Source organism: Dermochelys coriacea, chromosome 1, assembly GCF_009764565.3.
Source record: "Dermochelys coriacea isolate rDerCor1 chromosome 1, rDerCor1.pri.v4, whole genome shotgun sequence".
Taxonomy (NCBI): Eukaryota; Metazoa; Chordata; order Testudines; family Dermochelyidae; genus Dermochelys; species Dermochelys coriacea.
Genome location: NC_050068.2, coordinates 266,693,706 through 266,721,626, shown reverse-complemented (window position 1 = coordinate 266,721,626; position 27,921 = coordinate 266,693,706). Strand labels below are relative to the sequence as shown.

Sequence of the window (27,921 nt, the reverse complement as noted above, 5' to 3'; positions counted from 1 at the left end):
TAGTATATGGTTGGTACTGACAACTCCACAGAGGTGGAAATAAATTACCCCTTTTCAGCGAATTGGGCATTAACTCTCCTTCACTAAGAAGGGGACTGGATTGCAGGGAGTTCCAGGCACTTGTATGAGGCCTAATGATTGCCTCATGCAGTGATCTGCACTTGGTAGTGACTATGGTCAGACCATGGAAAATTTAGAAAGCTTGGAATTTTATCAGTGAAAATGTGATTAAGTTGATAATCAGCTGGGTTGGCTGAGGCCTACCCTCTTTTTACTACTGTCCGGGCAGACTAGCTTTAGGATATAATTTCGTTATGTTAAAGGTTTAATAAAGCTGCTGCAGCCATTTGGCCAAAAGATAATTCTGACCTATGTCCTCATTGCCCCCTCCCTGCCTCTTGCAATATAAAAAGTTGCAAATATTTGGTTTGCTACTACTGCAGGGGAATCCAAACACAAAAATGTTTACATTGATTTATTTTCAATATCTTGAAAGCTTTAGCTATTGCAAAATCTCCCTCTATCCCTCAAGACCTACATTTTAGGTTTGAACTACTATCTCTGAGTCAGCGGCACTGTTATGAGTACCCACCTGGCCCCACAGTACACCAACATTTTATGGCTGACTTAAAACAATGCTTCCTCAGCTCTCGTCCCCTAGAGCCCCTACTCTACTTGCGCTACATTGATGACATCTTCATCATCTGAACCCATGGGAAGGAGGCCCTTGAGGAATTCCACTTGGATTTCAACAATTTCTACCCCACCATCAACCTCAGCCTGGACCAGTCCACACAAGAAATCCACTTCCTGGACACTACAGTACAAATAAGTGATGGTCACAAACACCACCCTATGCCAGAAACCTATTGACCGCTATACTTACCTACATGCCTCCAGCTATCATCCATACCACATCACACCATCCATTGTCTACAGCCAAGCCCTCAGATACAACCATATTTGCTCCAATCCCTCAGACAGAGACAAAACACCTACAGGATCTCTATCAGGAGTTCTTAAAACTACAATACCCACCTGCTGAAGTGAAAAAACAGATTGACAGAGCCAGAATGGTACCCAGAAGTCACCTACTACAGGACAGGCCCAACAAAAAAAGCAATAGAATGCCACTAGCCGTCACCTACAGCCCCCAATTAAAACCTCTCCAGCGCATCATCAAGGATCTACAACCTATCCTGAAGGATGATCCCTCACTCTCACAGACCTTGGGAGACAGGCCAGTCCTCGTTACAGACAGCCCCCCAACATGAAGCAAATACTAACCAGCAACTACACACCACACAACAGAAACACTAATCCAGGAACCAACCCCTGCAACAAACCCCATTGCCAACTCTGTCCGTATTTCTATTCAAGGGACACCACGATAAGACCCAACCACATCAGCCACATCATCAAGGGCTCGTTCACTCTGCACATCTACCAATGTGATATATGCCATCATGTGCCAGCAATGCCCCTCTGCCATGTACATTTGCATATAGACTGTCCGGTTTCGCCAAAGAATAAATGGACACAAATCATACAACAAGAATTGTAACATTCAAAAACCAGTAGGAGAGCACTTCAATCTCTCTGGACACTCAATAACAGCCTTAAAAGTTGTCATTCTTCAAAAAAAAAAAAAAAAACCCACCTTCAAAAACAGACTTCAATGAGAAACAGCAGAACTGGAATTAATTTGCAAACTTGACACCATCAAATTAGGCCTGAATAAAGAATGGGAGTGGCTGGGTCACTACAAAAAATAATTTCCCCTCTGTTGATACTCTCACCTCTTGTCAACTGCTGGGAATGGGCCACATTCACCCTAAATGAATTGGCCTCATTAGCACTGGACCCCCCACTTGGTAAGGCAACTCCCATCTTTTCATGTGCCGTATATTTATTCCTGCTTATTATATTTTCCACTCAATGCATCTGATGAAGTGGGTTATATCCTATGAAAGCTTATGCCCAAATAAATGTGTTAGTCTCTAAAGTGCCACAAGGACTCCTCATTGTTTATATCCGAGAATGTTGCTTTAAATTAAGGTCTAATATTCAGTTCAAAGAGCTGTGCAATATTATAATAGTATTTGAGAACTTCAACTCACAAGAGTCAAGACACCACAAGATACCACAACCATAACTGGTTACCATGTGTATATGTAATGTTAAGTATTATTATGCCATTATATTTATGATTTAATTTATATGTACAATCCGGTAATACCTGTTGTTTAGTAAAAAGTCTTGTTAAACTGCATGCACATTATTTTAAAGCATTTATAATTTATTTCTAAACCAAATATTTTCAGACATAGCAAAAACGTTATTTTCATGATTTGCTAATGCAGTGGTTTTCAACCTGTGGTCCACAGACCCCTGGGGGGTCCACAGACTATGTCAAAGGGGTCCATAAAAGTTTGTAATTATTATAGAACAGTGTCTTTCAATCTGTGGTCCGTGGACCCTTGCAGGTCCGCAGGCTATGTCTAAGATTTCTAAAGGGATCTGCACCTCCATTTGAAATTTTGCAGAGGTCCGCAAATAAAGGAAGGTTGAAAACCACTGTGCTAACACAACATAAGCAACTGGAACTTTTCAAACATATATATAATATATAAGTGTGTTTGTACAATACATACATTCAAATCTGCAAACAGAAAAAGCAATAATAATCCAGAGGATAGTTTTTCAAAAGGTTAAGAATCAAAATAAAGGGTATACAGAAAGAATTTTTATCACACTTTAACATTTATATTCTGTGATTTGGTCTGTGACAATCTTGGGTTTTGAACAGCAGTATCACAAATCACAAATCAAGAGACACAAAGCTAACTTGAACAGAGGGTGGAAAGGGATGGGGTAGAGGACAGACAGGTCTTGTCTATATGAACGCTTAATTCATGGCAACGGTGGGGCGTAAATCTACCTCACCACCAATTGTCTGTGTAGATCCTACTGCCGCTCACTAAAAGTTCTGTACTGCACTTTTATCTGCTCCCTAGGATAGATTAAACTCACTAAGGAAGTTTTAGTGCATGGCAGCAGGGTCCACATGGACACCTAGTGTGCAACAGGCTAGTGTGGTGTATTTACACCCCCACTCTCAGGAAACTGTTTGTATGGCACACTTTTCCTCTTCCCTCCTGAAGAAAGCTGCTCCTATGGAAGTACAGGTGTAAGCACTCTATGACACACTATGCACCAGCTGATGGGAGGAAATTCAGACTTTGGTGGTTAGTGAAGGTCTGGAGAGAATGCCAGGTACCTTGCATAATTCATCAATTTAAACTTCACCTTCCAGATTGAATAAGGAGACTGCCCATCTACTCTGAAGACCTGCTAAATACATGATCTGATCCATTTGGCCAGATAGATCAAGACATACCCTTTTTTAAATCCCTCAGACAGAACAAATGACAAGTCCACTCTACACAAATGCTCAGTGCTGTCTAAGCAAATCTTAGGGGCCCATATCAAATCAAAGATGTGCCACTCTTTTTCGTTCTTCCCTTTTGACTGTGCACTGAAAGGTCCAGGGGTGGTGGAACAATTTGTACAGTGGGGGTGCTGAGAGCCATTGAACCAAACTGTAAAACCCTGTATACAATGGAGACCCCTGCATTTTGTGCCCCAGTGTCCTGGGCACCTTGGCTGCACAAGGAGCCCCCTGCAGCCCTGCTGTCAGCACTGCCCTGACCCTAACCCCAATCCTATCCCTCATAGCTGGAAAAAAATCTTTAAAATAAAGTTGTCGAAATTAGAAAAAAAATAAAAAAAATCACATTCCGCCAAGCCTAAGTATACTTAGTTTAGGCCTTAATATCGGTTGTCATAATTTCAAATTTAATTTTAAATAGGCTTATTTTTTTTAAAAAAGATAAATGTATTTAATTTATTTTAAAAATCCAATTTACATTTAAAAAATCCACCCTACAGAAAACTGATCAGGAAGAGTGGCAGGAATGATCATGTGTGTCAGGGTACTTGGTACACCATGGCACACTTACGTACCTTGGGTATAATCAGACTTCCTGGTTCTCATCACGTTCATGTACAGCTGGAAAAGTCTATAGGCAATGGAAGGAAAATTCCATTCCCCAGAGGAAAATTGGTTGAAAAAGTTCAAATGTTGGCAGGTCTTTGGAGGCCAATTTGTTAATAAACGTATCACATATTGTCATGCAATATTAAATGTATTACATGAATATCAATAAGAATAAATGCCTTTGAGATGGCCACCATCTTGGCCAACTACCAAGGATTGAACAGGGAGCCTCTAGAGCTGAAAGCTAACTCAAAATGTTGAAACTCCTAAGAGCCAAGCTCTGTAGCCATGAATCGTAACAGACACAAATTCTCTGGGAACTGGGTAGAGAGAGACAAAACACACTCACCAGTGGGTTACACTGGACAGGAGGTAGCTTGTCTCAAACTGCCCAAAACAGTCTGAATTCCAGTTGAGTCCGACTTATGATGGCTGCCATCCTCACATGCCAGAGACTGAACTGGGCACCTCCAAAGCTAAAAGTATGTGTCCCTCCATTCCAGAGCCATAAGAGAACCATATCCTCTCTGAATCAGGTGCTCAGGTGGATATGTAACATATGCTAGCCAGTGAGTTACACCTTCATGATTTTCCTTTTAAATAACTTGTGCTTTAATTTTGCACCCACTGGATGAAGCCTATCCCCACTGAAGTCAGTTGCAAAACACTGATGTCAATGGAACCATAGTTTCATCCTTTGCTTCTACATTCAAAGAAATTGCCCCTTCCAAATAATCACTTCCCTTTCAATTACCACACACCAGGCCTCCATGTAGATTGCTGCTTCAACTTACTTTCTGGAGACCTAAGTAATCCAAACTGCCCTCAGGTTTACATCCTAGCATAAGGAGTCCTGTCCTCATGCTTAATATATTCTGACTTCCCTCCAACATCTTTTGGATTCAGTGCAAATACCAAATCCCCCATTACAACAAACCCCACTTCTCAATGTAATATTGGTAAAATGGTTTGTATTTGAAAAACTATGTTGGTTCTTCTTCAGATACAAATGGATGGAGCAGAAACAGCTGCTGTTACCAATGGCCATAATCTAATTGTCACATTGCAGATCTTCCAAGATACCAGCCAATGCCTACACATGAGTGAGACACTTACACTACAAGAATGGGAATCACTTTTTAAAAATATAAAAACCACTTTTCAATCTACTTCTTTTTCTGTTTCGTTTAATGTGAAGTCCTCACACAAGCATATTAATTGTCCTTCCTATCCCACAATAGTCTTTTCACAGCTCACTTATGAAAGCCTGGAAATTGTTAGAGATGTTATCAAATCCAGCTGGGCTGTTACAAATATAGTAGTCCTATAGATAAGGAACTTAATGAACACAATGACTACAGGACACTATGAACATTAAGTTTCTCGTATACACAAAAACATATACCATACTAAACATATATAATTTATATAATACAGCTAGCACCTTTGGGCACTGCAAAAATAATAAATAAGCTTATCACATTCTGACAAATGGACTGTACTTGAAGGCTTATTAACTTCTGCTCAAAATATAACATTCCTGAACTAAAATGAAGAGACATAATTTCACACAGAAAAGGACTGATAGTGAGGAAAGTCTGAAGAATTTAAAATTATGAAATAATTAATAAGGTAATGGTGAAGCACTGGCTTTTTTTTGCCGATAGCAAGCTTGTCTGGTCTGTGACTTACTAGAGAAGTAGTAACTGAAAGCCTGTGCTGTTCTACAGGTGTAATTCGTAAAATCATGTGTATAAAAAACTTGAAAATGGCTGAGAACTTAAAAATTGGATGGTAACAGACCGCAAATTCAAGTGATGATTGATATTCTGGTGATATTCTAAACAAAGAGAGCTCTCATCCACACTTGCATATTTTTCCATCTCTTCACACTGACTCTACAGACATAACAGTCTTCATAGTAACAAGCCTGAAATCTTATTACATAAATGTGTCTCTGGCAGGATGAATCTTTTCCTTCTCTGACACTCTTTTCTCTTGTGCATATGGTGGATTTGGGAGTTTTTTCCCCCCCTCACTTCTTTTCTCCTCCTTCCTGGCTCCCACACCAACCCTAAGTATTCAAAAATAATGCATCTGCCCTCCCACCCCCAAATCACTAGCTATTAAGAAATAGTAAATTGGGGGGGGGGGGTTGTTTATCTACTGGATTTTGAACCTTTAAGGCAGTGGTTCTCAATCCAGGATACACATACCCCTGGGGGTACATCAACTCATCTAGGTATTTGCCTAGTTTTACAACAGGCTACATAAAAAGCATGAGCAAAATCAGTACAAACTAAAATTTCACAGACAATAACTTGTTTATACTACTCTATATACTATACACTAAAATGTAAGTATAATATTTATATTCAAATTGATTTATTTTATAATTATATGGTAAAAATGAAAAAATAAGCAATTTTTCAGTAATAGCATGCTGGGACACGTTTGTATTTTTATGTCTGATTTTGTAAGCAAGTAGTTTTTACATGAGGTGAAACTTCTTGTTTCTTGTTCTTATTTTAACTTGTACGCAAGACAAAAATCAAAACTTCTGAAAGAGGTACAATACTCTGGAAAGAATGAGAGCCACTGGTTTAGGGTTCCACTTTCAGGCTTTTCTCCATAGCTATGAAGACCAAGATTCTTGGAGAAGACTCCAAGAGCTGGGGCTTTTAAAGAACCCCAACAAATATTGTGAGAGCCACAATAAAATCCTAAGTGTTGGCAACACTACTTCTCCCCTTCTCTGCCTATCCTGATGAAGACAGTATGCACACTGCTGAAGTGATTCAGATGGATACAGCAGTATCTGAGGAAGATGGGCTGTGTATAGATTCTGGACTACAGCTGTGTAAATAATGAATTTTTGAATTTGCTGGCGAAACAAAAAACAAAAAAAATCATTTTGTATTGAATGAAATGTTTTGTTTGACCCTAAATGCTTCATTTTGCTTTCAGGGCATTTTAAGTGCTTTTTGTTTTATTATTAAAAGCAAAGGAAATATGGAAACGCCAGTCACAAACCCAGACGAGGAGGAAGAAACAGTGGTGGTGCTGCTGCTGTCCCTACGTCCTATAGCCCTCAGATGTGGAAGACCCAGATTCAAGTTCCCACTTTGCCAGCAGGGATTTGAGCTTGGCTGTCCATCACAGGGTGACTAGCCCCTTTAAGAGGGAGCAGGGTCCAAAGCACCTGTAATTTATTACCTGCTGCCCAAATGGGCTTAAGGGAAGGCATCTGGACCTTATAAAGGGGGAGACAGCAGCACAAAATATGAGAGGAAGCTGTGGCTTAAGGTACACCCACACTTATAGCAGCATGTACAGTACAGATGCTGCATGCCCAGCTAGTCCAGGTATAAATAGCAGTGTAGACAATGAGACGCAGTTTAGGCGAGTAGAGCCGAGTGCCCTGTATTCCTGAATCCCCAAGATATATACCCTACATGGCTCTCTACAGACCCACACAGTGCCTCCCAGGTTTACACTGCTATTTTTAGCGGAGTAGTGTTCTGCTGCATCCCCCCATTGCTTGGAGCCTTTCACTGTGGCTTTAGCTACACATTACAGTGTCTAGTCTGGACGCAGCCTGTCTTTCACTGCAGCATGAAGCTACATGTGCAGTGCATGTACTCTACATGCCCTCACAAGTGTAGACATAGCCAGAATGAAGCTGCAGCAAGGCAGAAGGATGCAGGAGAGTTTGAGACACCAGAGGAATGAGACTCCAGCCAGGTTGGGCTAGGACTGGCCTGCAAAAAGCAGAGGAGAACCAAAGTGAAACTAGAAGGCTTGGATCACCTCAAGGGAAAAGAGGAAAAGCCCTAGGACTGACTCTGAGGTACTAAGGACAAAAGGCTCCAAATGGGAAGGCCTGGGAGTGGCTGAGGGGAGATGAGCATTCTCTTTTGAGAGAAGCCCCAGGACTGAGTGTTATTTCTGAATTATATATAAATAAATTAGATGAACAAAAGTATTATTTTAAGGATTCAGGAATAGTGGAGTCTATTTATGGAGCCCTGAAGATGGGAAACAGAGGTGGTGCTTGAGAGGTGGGCCAACTGTTACAGTCTTCCATGTTGCAGGTCAGCGCCCTAACTACCAGGCTATAAGGTATTCAGAGTAGAGTGTCTCTCAAGCTCTCCAGTTGAAACTGTTCCATTCTGTATAAATATTTAAATATTCATTGGGCCACACAGAAAAAATGACCCTATAGCCTGGTGGTTAGCACATTCACCTGGGCTCCAGTCCCTGCTGCCATGCATATTTAATTTATACAACGTGGAACAGTTTCAACAGAACAGACTGAGAGCCCTAACCCAGAATACCCCAAAGCTCCGTGATTAGTGCACTCACCAACAACATGAGACCCCCAAGCTCAAATTCCTTCTCTAAATCAGCCATGTTGTGGACTTGAACCCATGTCTCCCACATCCCAAGTATCTAACTTTTGGGCTACTGAGTGTAAGGGGGCACTACCACCTCCTCCAATTTTTAGGAGGGCATCTAAGTACCCTTGTGAATCTAGCCTGAATTTTTTGGGGGCGGGGAGGGAAGGGGTAAGAGAGGTGTGCTGAAATTATTAAGCAAATTTGTGTCAAATTCACAAATAGTTTTGTGGATCCAATGCTGCATTTTTTGATGAATGAACTATTTGGCTAAAAATAATTGCCCAGCTGTATTCCAGATACATCTCTTCTTCTCTTTCTTTCACTGTGAAAAATGTTAGCTTCTTGTGTTTTACATTGAAAAATAAAAGGCATGTTTTTGAGTGTGAGCATTTATTTCCTCTAAACTGCTGCCATTCTTTCACTGTAATTAAACAAACTAGAACTATCTGTTTCACTATGGTTTTTGTTACACATTCTCTTCTGGTCCTTAAAGCATGACAGTTTCAAATAAGTTCACTTTTGGAGGAAGTGGGGAGGCAGTGTCCCCATATATGGCATTACACAAATAATTAATTAACGCTAACTTGAGGTATAGGCACCAAATCTTATTTAAAAAGAAAAGGAGTACTTGTGGCACCTTAGAGATTAACAAATTTATTTGAGCATAAGCTTTCGTGAGCTACAGCTCTGATGAAGTGAGCTGAAGCTCACGAAAGCTTATGCTCAAATAAATTTGTTAGTCTCTAAGGTGCCATAAGTACTCCTTTTCTTTTTGCAAATACAGACTAACACGGCTGCTACTCGGAAATCTTATTTATTAATGAAAGAATTCTCTTGAACAGACCATTACATCTACACTGTTCTATTAAGAGTTAACTTTAATTTCTTTAACAAAATTAAATTACCCCATCAAATCTCCACCAATATAAACAAGATCCAGTGTCAATTCCTCTTTCAATATAGCTAAATGCATCACTCCTACCAACTACAAGAAGTTTTTGAGCATTAAGTAATACAAAAGACATAAGTAGGTGAAAGTCTACATTAGAAAGTAATCCAAAATATCACTAAAGTGTGGAGAACATCTGAAAAAAAATTATGTTCAGAAAGTAGGCCTATAAAACCTATTTGCTATGTGGTTTTGTATGTTTAGTTCACAAACAAGTTTTGCAGATTTACCCTTGGATCTCTCTTTGAAATCTAGATGCATCACAAACTACTACTTTTCACAGAATTATAGATGGCACACAAAAGGCATCCAACTAGTAACTTACAGTTTTCACCCCAAAACAGACTATTTAAAAAAAAATGTATAACCACCTCTAACATTTATTTTAAAAAGGTGGGGAAGGGGGTATTACCTGAGGGCAAGAAATTCAGGCAAAAGGCCCGTATTCCTGGTGAAAGCAAGTGGTCAGTTCCCGTGGTTTCTTAGGAGCTTCTGGCATTCATTTTGGTAGTAAGGATATTCACAGCAAATCAATCTCCACCAGAGCTAGCAGGAATCGCTGCAGGGAATGGGACACAGGGGACACACAAGGGAGCAAGTTTAAAGGGGAAGAGGAATGATACAATAATGAGAGAATTTTAAATAAAGAGAACTATAATTATGATGTTACACATTATGACATTCTGTAAAATAAAATGACAAATTTGTATAAAGTGTAAAGGGAGCACACTCATGAGAAGATCCATCACTGTACTGATGCTATACTGCTGCAACTTCATTTAAACAAATAGCTGATGTAGAATTTAAAAAAGGCAGACACACTTTGTGTGACATTACCCAGGGTATAATTTGGATGGTTGATCAGCTGTGTCCCCTCAATTCTCTCACCTGGGATGCTTTTTACACTGCTTCACTGGGAGAGCAACCACTCCTGGTCTGTCACACACAGCCTCCAGCATGTAAATCACCCCCAGCTATACTATATGAGTGCTATAAGCTAGCCAGCCAGCCAGCCATGAATTATATTGCAGTGTGACACCAGCAAACTCCCAGTCTCAGACTTTTCCCCAGAACTATGAGTTTTGTACTGGGCAGTACCCTCCTTGACATTATAAGCTCATAGAAAGTCCATCATTTCATTAATAGAAAATGGTATGCACAAATCTCGTTATCTCAAGTGAAGTTTCCCAAACATTTCAATCCAAACACACGCTGGTTTAGATAAAACAATAAAACAAGTTTATTATTACAGAAAGATAGATCTTAAATTATTACAAGAAAGAGTCATAAAAGTCAGAATTGGTTACAAAGAAATAAAAGGTAAAACTCAAACTAATACCCAACTTAACAAGCTAAGCGAATTTAAAGCAAAAAGATTTATCTCGCCACATGCTTATAGCAATCTGGCTAGATTCCTTCAGCCAAAACCCAGTTCAATGCTGCCTCCTTTGTCTTTCAAGTATTGTTGATGCCATCAGTAGAGATGAGGGGAGAGAGGTAATCTGAGGTGTTTGCTCCCCTTTCTTATAGTATTTCTCTTCTTTGAGAATCCTCTCCAGCTGGGATTCAGGCAACAGCAAATCTGTGAGACAGAAACTTCCAGCTGTTTCTTTGTCAACATGTTAATTTCTCGCTCACTCCCTTCTTCCTGCCAAAACCACTTAACCGGAGATAGTGCATTTGATTTTGACGACACCTCATTGAGGTGTCAGTTTGCCTTTTGTCTCTGAGGAAAAAGTTTGTGCTTGCTTTTCTAAACTTTGAACGTGTTATACAGTAGAATATTGTAACTTTGCATACAATTTTGCAACACATATTTTACCAGGACAACAATGATCAGCAGATTATGAGTTTTCAAATGATACTTGACAAGGCATACTTTGTACCAAATTTATCATAGTCTTGTAGAAAGGGTGAACACAGGGATACAGACGATCACGCTATGTATTTACTAATATAATTAGTTAATATTTTAAAGATTTTAAAGGTACTTTGAAAACATTTTTAAATCTAAGAAGTATAAAATTACATTTTTCATATCCCAGATTGCTAAAATGCCTTTTACCCTCACTTTAATGTGTGCTAATACTTTTTCTTTTTAGTTTTGTTTTGCTGGGACTGAGACTTCTTGACCATCCATGGGCCATTGGTTCCCACTCCACATTATGTCCCAGCATTCTTCCTTTTGAAATCACACTCTAGAACAGGTATGGGCCAACTTTTTGGCCTGAGGGTCACATCAGGGTTCCAAAACAGTATGGAGGGCCGGGTAAGGAAGGCTGTGCCTCCCCAAACAGCAGGAATGGCTCTAGGCACCAGCAAAGCAAGCACATGCTTGGGGCAGCACATTTCCAGGGGCGGCATTCTGGCCATCCTTTTTTGGGGGGGCAGCTGCGCTCTCAGACGGGGCGAGGGCACCGTGCCCCCGGCCACAGCGGGAAGGGGAAGCCCCAGCCCCAGGATGCTGAGCTGCCAGGGCCCAGCCACTACCTGGGGAGGAGAGGGCAAGTCCTGCCGGGAAGCTGGGGCTGCACCACAGCATCTGCGTACTGGCTGCTGCGCTGCCTTGTGCCACCCCTTATATCGGGACTTCTCTGCGCGGTCGAGCGGGGGAGGGGGTAAAGCCCCTGCAGGCACTGGGAGAAGCTGACATCATTCCCTCTGCTTCCAGCATCACCTGCAATCCCCAGCCCCACCTGAGCTTGGTGTGGCAAATTTTTTGCTTGGGGTGGCCCTAAGCCAGCCCTGCCAAACAGCCTGGCCCCCACCCCCTCCCAGCCCCCTGACTGCCCCCCTCAGAACCCCCAAACCATCCACCCCGCCCCACTCTTTGTCCCCTTTTCCCTTCTCCTAGGACCTCCTGCCCCTAACCTTCCCCCCAGGACCCCACCCCCATCCAACCCTCCCTTTCCATCCCCTAACTGCCCCAAACCCTATCCACACCCCTGGCCCCTGACAAGCCCCCCTGGGACTCCCACGCCTATCCAACATCCCCTTTTCCCGGTCCCCTACCCACCCCCCAGAACCTCCACCCCATCCCACCCCCTCCAGACTACCCCCAGGACCCTCTGCCCCTTATCCAACCCTATTCCCAACAGTTGACAAGAAGGGGTCAATACCAGCAGAGAGAAAATTACTTTTTGTAGTACAAACCAGGGTGATTTAGAGAATGGCCACTTTTAAGTCTGTTATTAAGCGTCCAGGGAGACTGAAGTGCTTTCCTACTGGTTTTTGATTCTTGATGTCTGATTTGTGTCCATTTATTCTTTTGTGTAGAGACTGTCTGGTTTGGCCAATGTACATGGCAGAGGGGCATTGCTGGCACATGATGGCATATATTACATTCAGTCTCCCTGGACACTCAATAACAGACTTAAAGGTGACCATTCTTCAACAAAAATGCTTCAAAAACAGACTTCAATGAGAAACTGCAGAACTGGAATTAATTTGCAAACTTGACACCATCAAATTAGGCCTGAATAAAGACTGGGAGTGGCTGGGTCACTATAAAAAGTAATTTTCTCTCTGTTGATATGCAACCTTTCTTGTCAACTGTTGGAAATAGGCTACATTCACCCTGTTTGAATTGGCCTCGTTAGCACTGACCCCCCACTTGGTAAGGTGACACCCATCTTTTTATGTGCTGTAATATATATACCAGCCTACTGTATTTTTCACTCCATGCATCTGACGAAGTGGGGTTTAGCCCACGAAAGCTTATGCCCAAATAAATTTGTTAGTCTCTAAGGTGCCACAAGGACTCCTCGTTGTTTTTGCTGATACAGACCAATATGGCTACCCCTCTGAAACCCAGAACCATAATGTTTTGTTCAGAGTTACAATCATTTCAGAGTTACTAACAACCTCCATTCCCGAAGTGTTCGTAACTTGAGGTTCGACTGTAAAAAATTCCAAACTTTCCAAATCCTAATTATTAGAAAGCCCAAATACTCTACTACCAGTGTTTCTGGATTTTATGTATTTCTAAAAATCTCAATGAATGGCAAAACAATAACACTAAGCAATATGAATTATACTATTGCAATTCTGTAATTAAGGTACTGTAATGGTTTCAATTTGAGTTTTCAGCTGAGGGTATTTCTTCCCCCTAAAATGCTGTAAAAATTGGCTGAAGCTATTTATTAATTATAATAAATATAAAGAAAAGAGCAAAACAAACACCACTTTATTATTTCTGGGCTCCTTTATGCTCACCAGCATGAACAACTTAATTGAGGTAGGCACTTAGTACAAAGGATTTGTTAAGGCAAACCAAACCAGCTCTTCTACCAATGCCTGAGGAAAGTAAAAACAGACAATTCTATACAATAGTCAGGCAAGGGTGAAATCTTTCTGGCCAGACGTCCATTCCACAGGTGATTAGTTTACATTCTGAAGCACGATATACAATTACCTTTATCTTAGCTTACATATGTACCGAGTTTTAGTCCTTACTGTGAGTGGTGCCTACTGTGACCTTTAACATACACTGTAATATAATTGGTAAATTTAACATGTAAAGTGGCAGAGTAGCACATTCCTTATGTAATATTTTAGTTCCATTTCTTTAAAACATAAAGGAATACTAGCAAATCCAGGTTACACATCAAGTTACATCAAGATCCCATAGTTACTTATAATGACATTAAAAATGGAAAGCTCTAATTTAACTCTACGAGAGACCCTTTAAAACCTCTCACAAAATCTTCTAAAAATAGGTTTACTTGCAGCAAAATAATTCCAAATAAAAATACAGTTGTGATAAATCAAAAAAATAAAGACAGAAATACATCTTATGTGGAGTTACCTGTAATAATTTATTACTATTGTGGGTTGACTGGGTTATTGTGATGTTACTATATGCATATACTGAGTTAATTTAACAGCAGGATTTTCAGGAAATGCACCCTGGAAAGGGGAAATGGATCTAGATATACGCTTCTCAGCAAATACTTGACACATAATGCAAATAACACTTGCTTTAATGCCCTAGCTCAACTCGCTGCAGAGGTCACCAAACTGGTTTTGGGAAGGAGGTCCAAGAATGTGAGCTAAGAGAACAAACAATTCTGGCTGGATTTCAAGACAGTCCCTCACAGACAGGGAAAGTGAGAGCCAAGGTGAACACTGACTTCAGAGATTGAATTATCTTGGAAATTAGACCTACTAGGGTCTCCATTTCAAGGATAGTAGGACTTAGGTAAGATAGACTTGCACATAGACCTTTTGTTCTAAAAATCAGAGCTGTCAATTAATCAAAGTTAACGCAAGCGATTAAGTAAAAACAAATTAACTTAATTTAAAAAATTAACTACAATTAATCACAGTTTTAATCATACTCTTAAACAACTGAAAATTATAAATATTTTGGATGTTTTTCTACATTTTCAAATATATTGATTTCACTTACAACACAGAATACAAGATGTACAGTGCTCACTATTATTTTTATTACAAATATTTGCACTGTAAAAAATATAAACAAAAGATGACGCTCTTTAAAAAAAAATAATGTGTTAATTAAATTTGTGACTGAATTCCTCGGGGGAGAATTGTATGTCTTCTGCTCTGTGGTTTTACCCACAATCTGCCATATATTTTGTGTTATGGCAGTCTCGGTTTACATCCCAGCACGTTTTTTGATTTAAGAACACTTTCACGAAATGCAGACTGAGCAGGGCCGGCTCTACCGTTTTGTCGCCCCAAGCAGTGAAAAAACCTGTCGCCGCCGAATTGCCGCACAGCTGGCGGAATGAAGAAGCTGCCGCCGAATTGCAACCGCTGCAGAAACTCTGCCGCCCCTTTCCGACTGCCGCCCAAAGCACCTGCTTGGAATGCTGGTGCCTGGAGCCGACCCTGGACCTGACAAAACGCAAAGAAGGTACCAATCTGAGATTTCTAAAGATAATTACAGCACTCGACCCAAGGTTTAAGAATCTGAAGTACCTTCCAAAATCTGAAAGGGATGAGGTGTAGAACATACTGTCAGAAGTCTTAAAAGAGCAACACTTCGATGCAGAAACTACAGAACCCGAACCACCAAAAAAACAAAATCAACCATCTGTTGGTGGCATCCGACTCAGATGATGTAAATGAATGTGTGTCAGTATGCACTGCTTTGGATCATTATCAAGCAGAATGTGTCATCAGCATGGATACATGTCCTCTGGAATAGTGGCTGAAGCATGAAGGGGGAATAAATGTTTAGCATATGTGGCATGTAAATACCTTGCAACGCTGGCTACAAAAGTGCCGTGCAAACGCCTGTTCTCACTGTCAGGTGACATTGTAAATAAGAAGTGGGCAGCATCATTACCCATAAATGTAAACAGACTTGTTAGTCTTAGCGACTGACTGAACAAGAAGTAGGTCTGAGTGAACCTGTAGGCTCTAAAGTTTTACATTGTTTTATTTCAGTGGAGTTATGTAAAAAAATAATTCTCCATTTGTAAATTGCACTTTCATGATAAAAAGATTGCACAACAGTACTTGCATGAGGTGAACTGAAAAAATATTTCTTTTGTTTATATTTTTACAGTGCAAATATTTGTAATAAAAATACATAGCGAGTACTGTGAGTACTTTAAGTAATGGTATTCTTTTTTTTTAATCTCGGGATTAATCGCGATTAATTTTTTTAATTGTTTGACAGCTCTACTAAAAATCCTTTTTCCTCTTATGTTATGCTTTGTACTGTTAGGATTAAACAATACTTTGATTTAAGATGGCTGCTTGGCCATTGTATTCATGACTGCTCACAAACTCTGAAAGGAAAGATCTGCAGGTACCAAACCAGCTGGACCTGCTTGTTTAGCATGGTCAATATACAGGGTATGGTAGCACAGGACCCAATCTGAGTGGGAGAATTGCGTGATTTCAACACAGCAAAGGTAAGAGCAAGAGATCAAAGGGATGCACATAGAAACATCAGAGGGGTCAGAGGTGCACCTATGCTTATAAGGATGAAGATGAGGATTTTGGCACTAGGGCTGTAAATGGCTTGGGTTTTTATCATGCGGGAGGCAGTCAAGCCTCTAAGATAATCCTCACAGTCCCACAACAATTAGTCATCTTCACTGTTTCCAGGCTCAGTACTCAGTATTTTGCCTTAATGTTGTAGGATTTATAGTAACTTTCCTCCTTTACTGTGCATTTTGTTCAGTTTTTTGAAATAACAGGATACAAACTGTTTTGCTCTTTTGTAAGCAATGATAACAAGTCTCAAGCAGTCCACATAAACTTCAATACAATTTTTTGCATAAAAATTGGAATGTTAAATTAATATGAATATAATATTCAGTATGTAGAGATGTGCTTCAGGAGTCCCTTAAAAGCTACTCTAAAACCCAGTGACTAATTATACATATATTTATACATAGAATTCACTTACCTTTAAATGTTAAAAGACTTGTTAATGTGCTGAGAGTCTAGTGAACATTAACACACACACTAATTCAGCAAGGATTTTTTTTTAAGTATGCAACCTAAAAATACTCATGTCCCACCAGTGACCACTAGGCTGTGAATTTTGGGGAAAACATTTCAGTAGTTCTAAATAAGATCATGTAATCAGTACTTCTATGCCATATAAATGATTTTTTCCTTGTAAATATTCATTTATCCTGATGCCTCGTTCTCTGCTAGCTTTTCCTACATATTTGTTTTCCCGTTTGAAAGGGTATGATCTATTTTTAATAGTTTTAAATTGTTAATTAAAAAAAACTGTAGTAGTTTAAGCCTCAAATTTATAGTATAAGGTTGTCCTTATTTAATGTGAAATCACCACCCAAATAAAAACACACTGCAGAAATTCAATTCTCTAAAAATGTGGAGCAATATTAAAGGTAGTTTTGGTAGCTATTATCCTGGCATTCTTAATTTATTTTCACCTCTCTTCTCCTTTTCCCCTGCAGCCCTTAGTTCACTACCATTCTTATTCCCTTGTTATCTCGTTCTCCACCCCCGCATAAGGTTTCCTTACTTCAACATCATCTCTATCTCTATATCAAGGTGCTTCACCACACAAGTAGCTTTATCAACATTCTGCTTTCAATATTTTTCACATGCTACACATCTGGAACCTGCAAAAGCCCACCAAAAATGCAAAATCGCATAGAATGAACCCTTTAAAATACAACTCAATAACAAAAAAAGAGAAAGACAATTGCTACTTATGTCAAACCTAAATAAAAAAATATTTCATACAATTGTGTTCTCTACTGGTTCTGAAGCAGCACCTAACTAAGCATTTTTCCCCAAAACTGAGATTACACTAAAGCAGTGGATGCCAAATCAAGGGAGTAAACAAAAACAAAAGCTCCTTCCTCAGCTAGCAGACGCGGGAAATCTCAGAGGGCATCCACACTATCCAGGGAAGGCAGTTACAAGGAGGTGATCCTTGCCAATCCATGCAACGTTGATGAGTTCCCAAAGTGAGCCATTTCAAATCTTTCGAAGTATGGAATTGCTTACAGTGTTGTTTTAGCCATATTGGCCAGGATATTGGAGACAAGGTGGGTGAGGTAGTATCTTTTAATGGACCAACTTCTGGATGGGATGTCTGTCACAAGCCTCATGGGCATTAATATACACTGGTGTTCAACTCAAATATTTCTGTAGCACACATACTACCTGGGTTAGACATGTGTCTCACGTACTCTCGGATACACCAGACCTAAATTCTCCCTGATTTCTAGTGCATAATGGCAATTCATCAGCTGAGAATAAATTCTAAAACAGAGACGTTTATTGAATTAAATATAAAAAGGAATAATACAGTTAGTACATTATTCCTTGTACTATTTGTTTTGATATTAAATGTAATACAAATCTGTTTCAGAATGCTTTTCAAATTACATATGATGCCACCAAATTTTTCATTTTAAGTGTGCTACAGAATTCTTTTCAGAGTAGCAGCCGTGTTAGTCTGTATTCACAAAAAGAAAAGGAGTACTTGTGGCACCTTAGAGACTAACAAATTTATTTGAGCATAAGCTTTCGTGAGCTACAGCTCACTTCATCGGATGCATTTGGTGGAAAAAACAGAGGAGAGATTTATATACACACACACAGAGAACATGAAACAATGGGTTTATCATACACACTGTAAGGAGAGTGATCACTTAAGATAAGCCATCACAAATACAGAATTCTGTATCACCAAATATAGCTTTTTAACAGCTGCTGTCACAGACAAGTAAGAACAAGAAAGGTGAAGCTGGAGATTTGAAAGCCATTTCGAAGGAAGATGGGGCTTTTGGCACCGGAAGATGAAAATGGCTTGGATGTTATTTGTAAAAATAGCAGATAAGGTGTCCCTTTAAGTTGCCATTGTTAAACTTCAGAGTTAACATCCTATTAACATGAATGGGACAATTCATAACATATAGGGCTGCTTTAGACAATACAGCATTCATTCCAATTTGGAAGGTTTTCTTCGTACTTCAAAATGCTAGAACTTTTATTTTAAATGAAAGCTTATTCCACAAAAGGATGTGGATCTTGCAGGCACTAATGTGGTCACATAAAAACAGAAGATGAGGGCCTAGGTTAGACCTCACCCTGTGACTAAACTTTCCTTTCTAGGAAAAGTTGTAGAGAACCTGGTAGAAAACCAACTTCAGCAACATCTCACCCTTGTCAGTATCTTGGACACATCTGACTCAAGCTTCAGACACAGATCTACTGATGTAGCATCTCCTTATAGTCATAAACAGAACAAATATCCACACTGATGCTCTTAGACCCTATTGGCAGCGTTTGACCCCATTGACCTGTGGACTCACACAGAAGACCTAGAATGGGAGGGAGCATTAAGTATATTTTGCTCGTTCCTCTAGACTGGTCCCCAGAAGATCCCGATGAACTACTTTTCCTCCCCGAGAGCTCTGTTACTTGTGGAATCACATGAAGATCAAGATTTTGCCCATATATTCAACATGTATTTCAAACCAACAGATTTCAGAGTAGCAGCCGTGTTAGTCTGTATTCGCAAAAAGAAAAGGAGTACTTGTGGCACCTTAGAGACTAACAAATTTAAGGTGCCACAAGTACTCCTTTTCTTTTTGCGAATACAGACTAACACGGCTGCTACTCTGAAACCTGTCAGATGTCTCAGTGACCTAATAGGGTAAGTTCATTAAAGAAAATGAGTTGGGTCAAGCAGATGGTTCTATGCAAGTAAAAGAAGTGATACTGGTAAGACGAGACCTACACTGAAGAATTAGCAGCAGCCTAAATTACTGAGTGTATCTGCGCTCTCATGATCAAGGTGGTGTGCAGTCTGAATCTTACTGGACTTTAGCTAGCTAGATTCTTATACCGTATCTATTACCAAAGGAGTACTACAGAAGGATTGGAGGACTTCATAAGTATTAGAAAAACAAAGAGAGCAATCTCTCTTGTTCTCTCTCTGTCTTTCCTTCCCCACTGGGAGGAGTAATTCATCTTGCATAAATTGAGGGTTTTTTTATACAAAAAGCAATAAAATGTCTGAGAAAGCTAAGTCAAAGAGTATCACTAATCCATGACATGAAAACACAGGTGTAGCCAGAAACACTTTTTATCATTTTTAGCTAGCCTGAAGATGGCAGCCCTTTCATAGGCTAACCTAGTAAACAATCCTCATCTTCATTGTTTCCACGTTGGAGTAAAGCAATTGAAACAATGGTGAAGCCTACACAGAAGCTGCATTTGGTCCAAAATCTTACTATCTTCAGACTGTAACAGAAGACTCATCTCATTTACCTCAGTAAGGGTGGCTATAGAATGACCAAGAGTTTCCTTCACTGAGCTAAAGCACATCCCACCTTAATGAAAATAATAGTATAAACAAGAAAATTAAGGTACTTGCAGAGAGAATTTATGCTCTCCAAATTCTATAGCACCTAGATAACAATAGACAAATTAATTACAACTAAGATACAGATGGATATTCTGGGTAATTCCGATACTTTTCATAGGAAAATATTGTGAATTCAGTGGTGATTCTGTAGTACTACAATAAGGGAAATTACTTCCTTATAATTAAAACTGAGAATTTAAGTTATTTACTATTTATTCCTTGTAGTGCCCATAATGTGGTAGTCATTGTATAAATATAAAACAAATGCATAATCAACAGACAAAGGACATGAGAAAAGAGAAAAACATAAGTTTATGATTATGGTTAGCTAAGTGTTGATATTTTCCCCCCACGGTCCCCTTATCAGATATAGACTATCCCTAGTGAGTCTCCACCTTGCCATTATTAGTCAGCTAATTTCTTAAGGGTGTCACAGTAGAAACGAGTCGTCTTGGTATATTTGATCCTGCCTCTGCACTAGGGAGAACCGGAGGGGAAGAGCTGGAGAAGGGGGCCGGAATGATCTAATACTCCCAAGGTCTCTTTCAGCTCTACATTTCTACGGTTCAAAAGCAATCTGAATGCAGAGAGAAGGTGTAATATTATAATAATATAGCCGCAACCCAAAGACAATCCTTCTTTCACGTTCCTCAACCACATCAGACTTCTCTTGTGTGTTTGATTTCAGGTCTCCATTCACCATTTTATTTTAACCTACTTAGGTCAGTTATCTTCATAATATATCCATATAAAGCCCCCCAGTGTTAAATTGACATTATTTTAGTTGCAAAAATCAAGCACTCAAAAGTTGGGCAACTGTAAATCTGGTATTTCCTATGTCATCTTAACTCTGCCCGCTTGTGCATCCATCCTATGCATTGAATGAGACACGGGTCCTACTAACACCATAGTATGTGAACATGTAATTAAAGATGCATATGGAGCAGGGGGAAGAATTAAGGCTGCTTAATTCACAAAACTTCAGCTCAACTCCAGCACTTAAACTACAAGACTGATTACATTGGGAGAACAGCCTTCTCCTGCTACCAACTAGAGGGAGGCAGGGTGTGTGTTCTGAGACGGGGCTGGGGTGAGTCCAGCTCTCTCACCACCGTTAGGAGAGGAGGGGAGTTCCTGACCCATATGGTGCCACCAGAAGAGGCATGGACTATTGGGTCTAGATGCTGGGTCTGTAGTGTGGCCTGGGAGAGAAGGTGGGGGCAGTCCAGATCAGCTCTGCTCCCCACATTGGAGGGCTGAGGGAGCTCCATCCCCATGTGGTGCCCAGATCTCTTCTTCACAGTCCTCCTCCTCTATAGCTTCTCAGCACCTCCCAGGCATTCTCAATAGCATATGTTGCTGGGAGGCAGCAGCACGGTCCAGCCTTAGGCCACGTCTACATTACCCGCTGGATCGGTGGATAGTGATCAATCTATCGGGGATCGATTTATCGTGTCTACACTAGATGTGATAAATCGATCCCCGATCGCTCTGCTGTTGACTCCAGAACTCCACCAGGGTGAGAGGCAGAAGCGGAGTCGATGAGGGAGCGGCAGCTGTTGATCCTGCGCCGTGAGGATGCGAAGTAAGTGATTCTAAGTCGATCCAAGATATGTCGACTTCAGCTACGAGAATAGCGTAGCTGAAGTCGACGTATTTTAGATCGATCCCCTCCCCCCATAGTTTAGACCAGGCCTGAGAGTGCTCATTCAGTTTTTATTGTTACATTCTGCCAACATTTTCCTGAGGAACATAAATGAGAGAAGTGAAATGGCAATCTTTAAATTTATAATCACAGCAAAAGCTAAAGAGAATTTTATGGGTCAAAGAAAAGGCATCTGTGTAGCCTGAGGTTTATTCTCTTACCAAATATCAAAGATCTGCTGCAAACAAAAGAGGTGCAAAAGCTTCTCAAAGAAAACAACAATATAACTTTTTGTAATAATCGAAAGTGTTAAGCAAGCTAAATATAGATAGAATTCACTACCTGCTTCCCCTGTAATACATGAAACAGTGAGAACAGTCACAACAATGGAACCAAGAAACCCAGCCTATTTACAAAAAAAAAAAAAAAAAAAGAGAGAGAGAGAGATACTGTAACAACCTATTTATTTATCTATCTATTTATCTATGGGTTCTGTTATCCCAGGATTCCGAAGAAAAAGAAGGTCTAAAATCATTTACCAAAGTTATGCTAAGACTGTATAAAACTCAGAGTCATCTGGAAAGGGAGGGTGTTGTTTTTGTCAGGTTGGTTTTATTTACCCAGTTTAAGTTTGGTTTTGATTTTTTACTTTTCTTTACTTTCCACTCCAAAGGAATGAACGAGCATAAAACTTACTGAATCTCCACTCACATTATTCCTGAAGCCCGACAGGACAATCTGGGATACTTTATGAGCTGACAAGGTCTCTGTTTCTGCTGGAACTGATACCAAGAGAGAGAGGAGCAATTTCATCTCACCTAGAAATGTAAAGGAAGCACCTATTGTGATTCCTTTTCCCTTATTGCAATTATGGTAGTGCCTAGGGGCTCCAGCCAAGAGTAGGGTCCCATTGTGCTAGGGTCTTTAGTCTACTCTTATCTGTGTCTGGTTTGGAAAACTGATTTGACAAACCTAACAGCTCTGTAATCCAATAATTTTTTATTGTAGCACATTAAGAAAATGGTTAAGAAATACTGATTTGTAACTTGCAATTTTTTCCCTACATTTAAAGCAAACAAATTAGTAGGTTATATGTGAGAAAGAACCCTGAAGCACTGAGAACTACTATGAGAAAGAAGCCTGAAGTTTAGTACACCTAACTGCTAGTGCTAGAACATATCTAATTAACCCCAAAACCGCAAACAGAACACACTCAGGAAACAAAAAGAAAAGGAGTACTTGTGGCACCTTAGAGACTAACAAATTTATTAGAGCATAAGCTTTCGTGAGCTACAGCTCACTTCATCGGATGCATTTTGTGGAAAAAACAGGAAACAGTTTCAAGAGTTAGAGACTGATAGATAATTAGCATTTGCTTTGCAAATTGCTATTCATAAGAATTTGTTCTACCTTTTCTATAAAGCCTATATAAAGCTATATAGGCTATCATATATACATACCCCACTATATACACATTTTAATTTCCTAGGAAAAACATTTCTGATATTAATGGAAAGTTTTCTTTATTCTCCATTGAATATTTTATTGACATGTCAAATCAGCCATTTTATTGACATGACAGATCTCTATATTTAACTGCACCAGCTAAGTAGAGGCCTAATCCTGCTCCTTTTACTCATGCTGAGCAAAGCCTTCCTCCACAAGTAGTCCTCATTGATTTCCAAATTAGTACAAGTGTCAGAATGGGGTCCAGATTTTGTGAAACAATGTGTCTACTATATTGTAAGTGTAAGGAGGACAATAAAAAACCCATATCTGTACAAATTTCAAATTGTCAGCTTATCAGAGTTTAAAAAATCTCTGAACTTTAAAGGTTTGAATGATCTGTTGTGTTTCAATACATAGCCTTACAAACCACTAGAAACCAACTGCAAATTATAGAACAGTAAAAAAAAATAACCTAGGGGCTCAATTCTGACCTAACATGTGGATGTGGATTTACATTATAAAAACCAACTACTGCGCACAGCTGATTTTAGGCATGAACATGTATTAAAAACAAACAAAACCTTAATGTAAAATACAAAGATTGTGGTTCTATTTCTACTTTCATGGTGCATACAGTTTATTAACACATTACTAACAGGAGATAGAATGTTGTATTATGAAAAGAATATACCACTAATGTATACAGGAACTTAGAGCTTTTGAACTCCAAACTTCTTGATCTTTACATATGGAAAAACCACTTCTTGTGGAAAATGATGGGGTTGATCTTACAATGTGTTGAACTCCATCAACTCCTACTGACTTCACTGGAAGTTGAAGAAGCCAAGCACCACATAGACTCAGGCCCTAAATGAAGGCCTGCAATTTCATGTATGCTCATGATTAACAAACTGATTCTGTACAAATGATATCTTGGTATTCCATTTTCATTCTCAAAGTGTTCTATTATGTTCAGGTCATAAGAAGATTCTCAATCATCATCAATGCCATTATAAAAATCAGAAAAAATAAAATTGTATCATTTCTGCTTTGTACATCACAACTACTAATCTTGTAGGAGGAGACAGAGCCACAACTATATTTGGTTTTCTTTTCTTTTATTTGCTATTTATTACTATTGGCAACAGTAAATGCATCATCTGTAAATCATATACAACTTGAAAGCACATATGGAGCAACTAAGAAGAGTAATAAAGTGCTCTTTCCAGAGCAGTTTTTCTAATCACAAGCACAAACTCTGAAGGGCTGCCAAGGTTGTGCTGTCACCACAGATTCTGACCATACAGTGAAACTTTTTGGCTCCCCCTTTTAAAACAATGAAATCAAATTATTCAATTGCATTTAAAAAAACCCTCCCATTAATCAGATCATCTCACTACATTCTATAACAGCTGGCGCCTCTGGTTACAGTTTTTATCTTTCACACACAAGTTTGTGTACATATTCATGTACACACCCAGGACTGAGTGCATATTTTATAACAGAGTTGGCCTTTACCATGAAGTGAATTAAACAATAATCAATCACAGAGACAGTACAAAAATTGTAACCTTTTGACTGCCTGACACACAGGGCATGAATTGTTACAAAGCATCTTCCTACGCTGTGCAAATGTGCAAAAGAATTCGATTTCACACCCATGTGGGGCTACACATGTATTGTTTTGATTGTGATAAGTTAAGGGTTCAAGAGACCAGCAATGGTGTTTAGCATCTTAACTACATCAGATTTCAAAGTGCTCTTTTGTTCACTCAGCCAGCTCCCTAGTATAAAGAAAAAGAGTACTTGTGGCACCTTAGAGACTAACAAATTCATTTGATACATCCGATGAAGTGAGCTGTAGCTCACGAAAGCTTATGCTCAAATGAATTTGTTAGTCTCTAAGATGCCACAAGTACTCCTTTTCTTTTTGCGAATACAGACTAACACGGCTGCTACTCTGAAACCTCCCTAGTATAGTCATCCTTCTCTATGTCAGGGATTTTCTTATCCCAGATTACTCATTTGGCCCATGCGCTGTGGTGCCTGCTAAAATTTCACCACTGTTCTGGATTCCTTGTCATCCGAGACAAATGTGGAGCTGTCTGGAATAGGCAGCAAAGACTGTGCGCACTGGACTCCATGACATCAGCCATGCTGTTGCTTGCTCCTCCCACATACAACGTGTCAAGTACAATTTACAGCTCACTCCACTTCTCCTGGGCAGTGACTGATTTCAGAGTAGCAGCAGTGTTAGTCTGTATTTGCAAAAAGAAAAGGAGTACTTGTGGCACCTTAGAGACTAACAAATTCATTTGAGCATAAGCTTTTGTGAGCTACAGCTCACTTCATCGGATGCATTTGGTGGAAAATACAGTGGGGAGATTTATATACACACACAGAGAACATGAAACAATGGGTTTTATCATACACACTGTAAGGAGAGTGATCACTTCAGATGAGCCATCACCAGCAGCAGGGGGGAGAAAGGAGGAAAACCTTTCATGGTGACAAGCAAGGTAGGATATTTCCAGCAGTTAACAAGAATATCTGAAAAAAGAAAAAGGAGTACTTGTGGCACCTTAGAGACTAACAAATTTATTAGAGCATAAGCTTTCGTGAGCTACAGCTCACTTCATCGGATGCATTTGGTGGAAAAAACAGAGGGGAGCGTTTTCCACCAAATGCATCCGATGAAGTGAGCTGTAGCTCACGAAAGCTTATGCTCAAATAAATGTGTTCGTCTCTAAGGTGCCACAAGTACTCCTTTTCTTTTTGCGAATACAGACTAACACAGCTGCTACTCTGAAAAGAACATCTGAGGAACAGTGGGGGGTGGGGTGGGGGGAGAGAAATAACATGGGGAAATAGTTTTACTTTGTGTAATGACTTCTCCTGGGCAGTGACTGTAGCTCAGCTGTCCCTCCCACACCCCGCACTTACTCACCTACCTAATTACTGCCCCTTGAATGGTCCTCCCTTAAAATCCAGGATAACTATTTATGCTAAATAATCTGCCCCACCTTGTATTTAGCTTTGACACTCCAAGGACATTTCCCAGACCTGAAGAAGAGCTCTGGGTAAGCTCAACAGCTTGTCTCTCTCAGCAGCAGCAGAAGTGTGTCCAATTAACGATATTACCTCAGCCACTGTGTCTTTCCGCCTTTCCAACTACACACTGATGCCGGAGCAGAGGGGCACAGACGGATCTTTGTCCTCTGCGACAGCCCGGCACGATAAATGGCCAGGCTGGTTGCGAGGCCGCCTTGTATCCTGCAGCGCTCGGGGGGGGGACGCTTCAGGGATCTGGGGGTGGCTGGAGGGGAACCAACCCCGCCAGCCTGACTCATCCCCGGACTCTCCTACGCCAGCCAGCGCGAATCCCTCTTCCCCCTCAGGGCTGTTCTCTCGCGCGGCTGTTTCCAACGAGCCCGCACCTTGGCACCGAGCAAGATTTTTTTTTCTTACCCTAGAACTTCAAACCCATCCTACAAAACAGCTGCCAGCGCTCCAAGCCTCCCCGGCCCCTCCCCCGGAGGGGGGCGTTCACGGGACCCCCATCTCCCCCAGGAGCTGAGCGGAGCCGGGTCCCCCCCCCCCCGCCGCCTTCTGGTGCCAGCCAGGCGAGTGGAGAGGGGGGACCCGGCGGGCCCGCACACCCGGATCCCGCGGGGAGGGGGGCGCCCGCGGCCCCGCACTCACCTGGAGAGGTGCTTGAGGATCTGCTTCTTGATAATCCCCGCCATGGCCCGGGCGCCGCCGGCTCCCTGCGAGCCTCACGGGAACCAAACGGGGCCGGGGACGCGGCTCATCCCTGCGCTGCCTCCTCCCGGGGTCGGGGAGCGGAGCCGCCTCCGCTCACGCTCCCGCCGCCATCTTGGCTGCACCATCACCTAGTGACAGAGACCGGGGGTGAGGAGAGGGGGCGGTGCCGGGCAGATCCACCTCCCCCGGGCGGCCCAAGGCCGCCTGCAGCCGCCGCTGCCCCAGCGGGGCGCCGCACGGGACTCGGAGGAGCCAAAACCCCAGCTCGCCCCTCGCCCGTCTCTACCCAACCAGCCTCCCCCTTCGCACGGGTCACCCCAGCCGTCCCCACGCCGCCTGCCTCGTCCACAGTCCGCCTCCCCCTCGCCCTGACCAGCCTTCCCCGGCCAGGCTCACCTCAGCCAACTTCCTCTTCAGCCCCCCTTCCCTTGCCCTGCTGCTGCGCCTCAGCCCGACTCCCTTCCCTTGCCCCTTCCAGCAGGGCCGAAAATGGGGGGGGCGGGGGGGGAAGTAGAAGGTCGATCGCAAAATGTGAGCAGCAGCTTTTGTTAAAACAGAAGGTAAAGTGCGCCCTGCCGTGATCCGGCTCGAATTTCATTCATTACATTTGTTGCCGACCCCTTGCGACCCCATTTCTACTTGAAGCTTCCCTACCCTTCCCTCACTCTCATTCCCCAGACCTGCATCCTGCCTGCCTCCTTCTTCATCTGTATTCCCATCCCATCCTACGCTGCCCGCAGGCCCTTTCCCTACCGCACTTCCCCAGCCCATATTTCCATCACTCGACTTTGAGGAGGAGATCATCAGCCA

General features: G+C 41.1%; 1 protein-coding gene across 10 annotated transcripts in view; it reads right to left on the bottom strand.

Annotated features, from left to right (window-relative positions):
* UHRF1BP1L (UHRF1 binding protein 1 like) overlaps window positions 1-27,405 on the bottom strand; it is an 87,150-nt gene extending 59,745 nt beyond the window's left edge. For 7 of the 10 annotated variants that reach the window (XR_006273988.1, XR_006273989.1, XM_043491602.1 and 4 more), the window contains exon 1: window positions 27,049-27,268. Coding sequence is in view for 7 of the 10 variants with exons in the window: in XM_043491602.1 (XP_043347537.1) it covers window positions 27,049-27,092 (44 nt within the window). In the remaining 3 variants the exon portion in view is untranslated. Of the gene's footprint in view, window positions 1-9,821; window positions 9,969-27,048 lie in introns of all 10 variants that reach the window. The other 3 variants (XM_043491581.1, XM_038408101.2, XM_043491589.1) reach the window with 3 other exon arrangements.
* Between the last annotated feature and the right edge of the window lie 516 nt (window positions 27,406-27,921).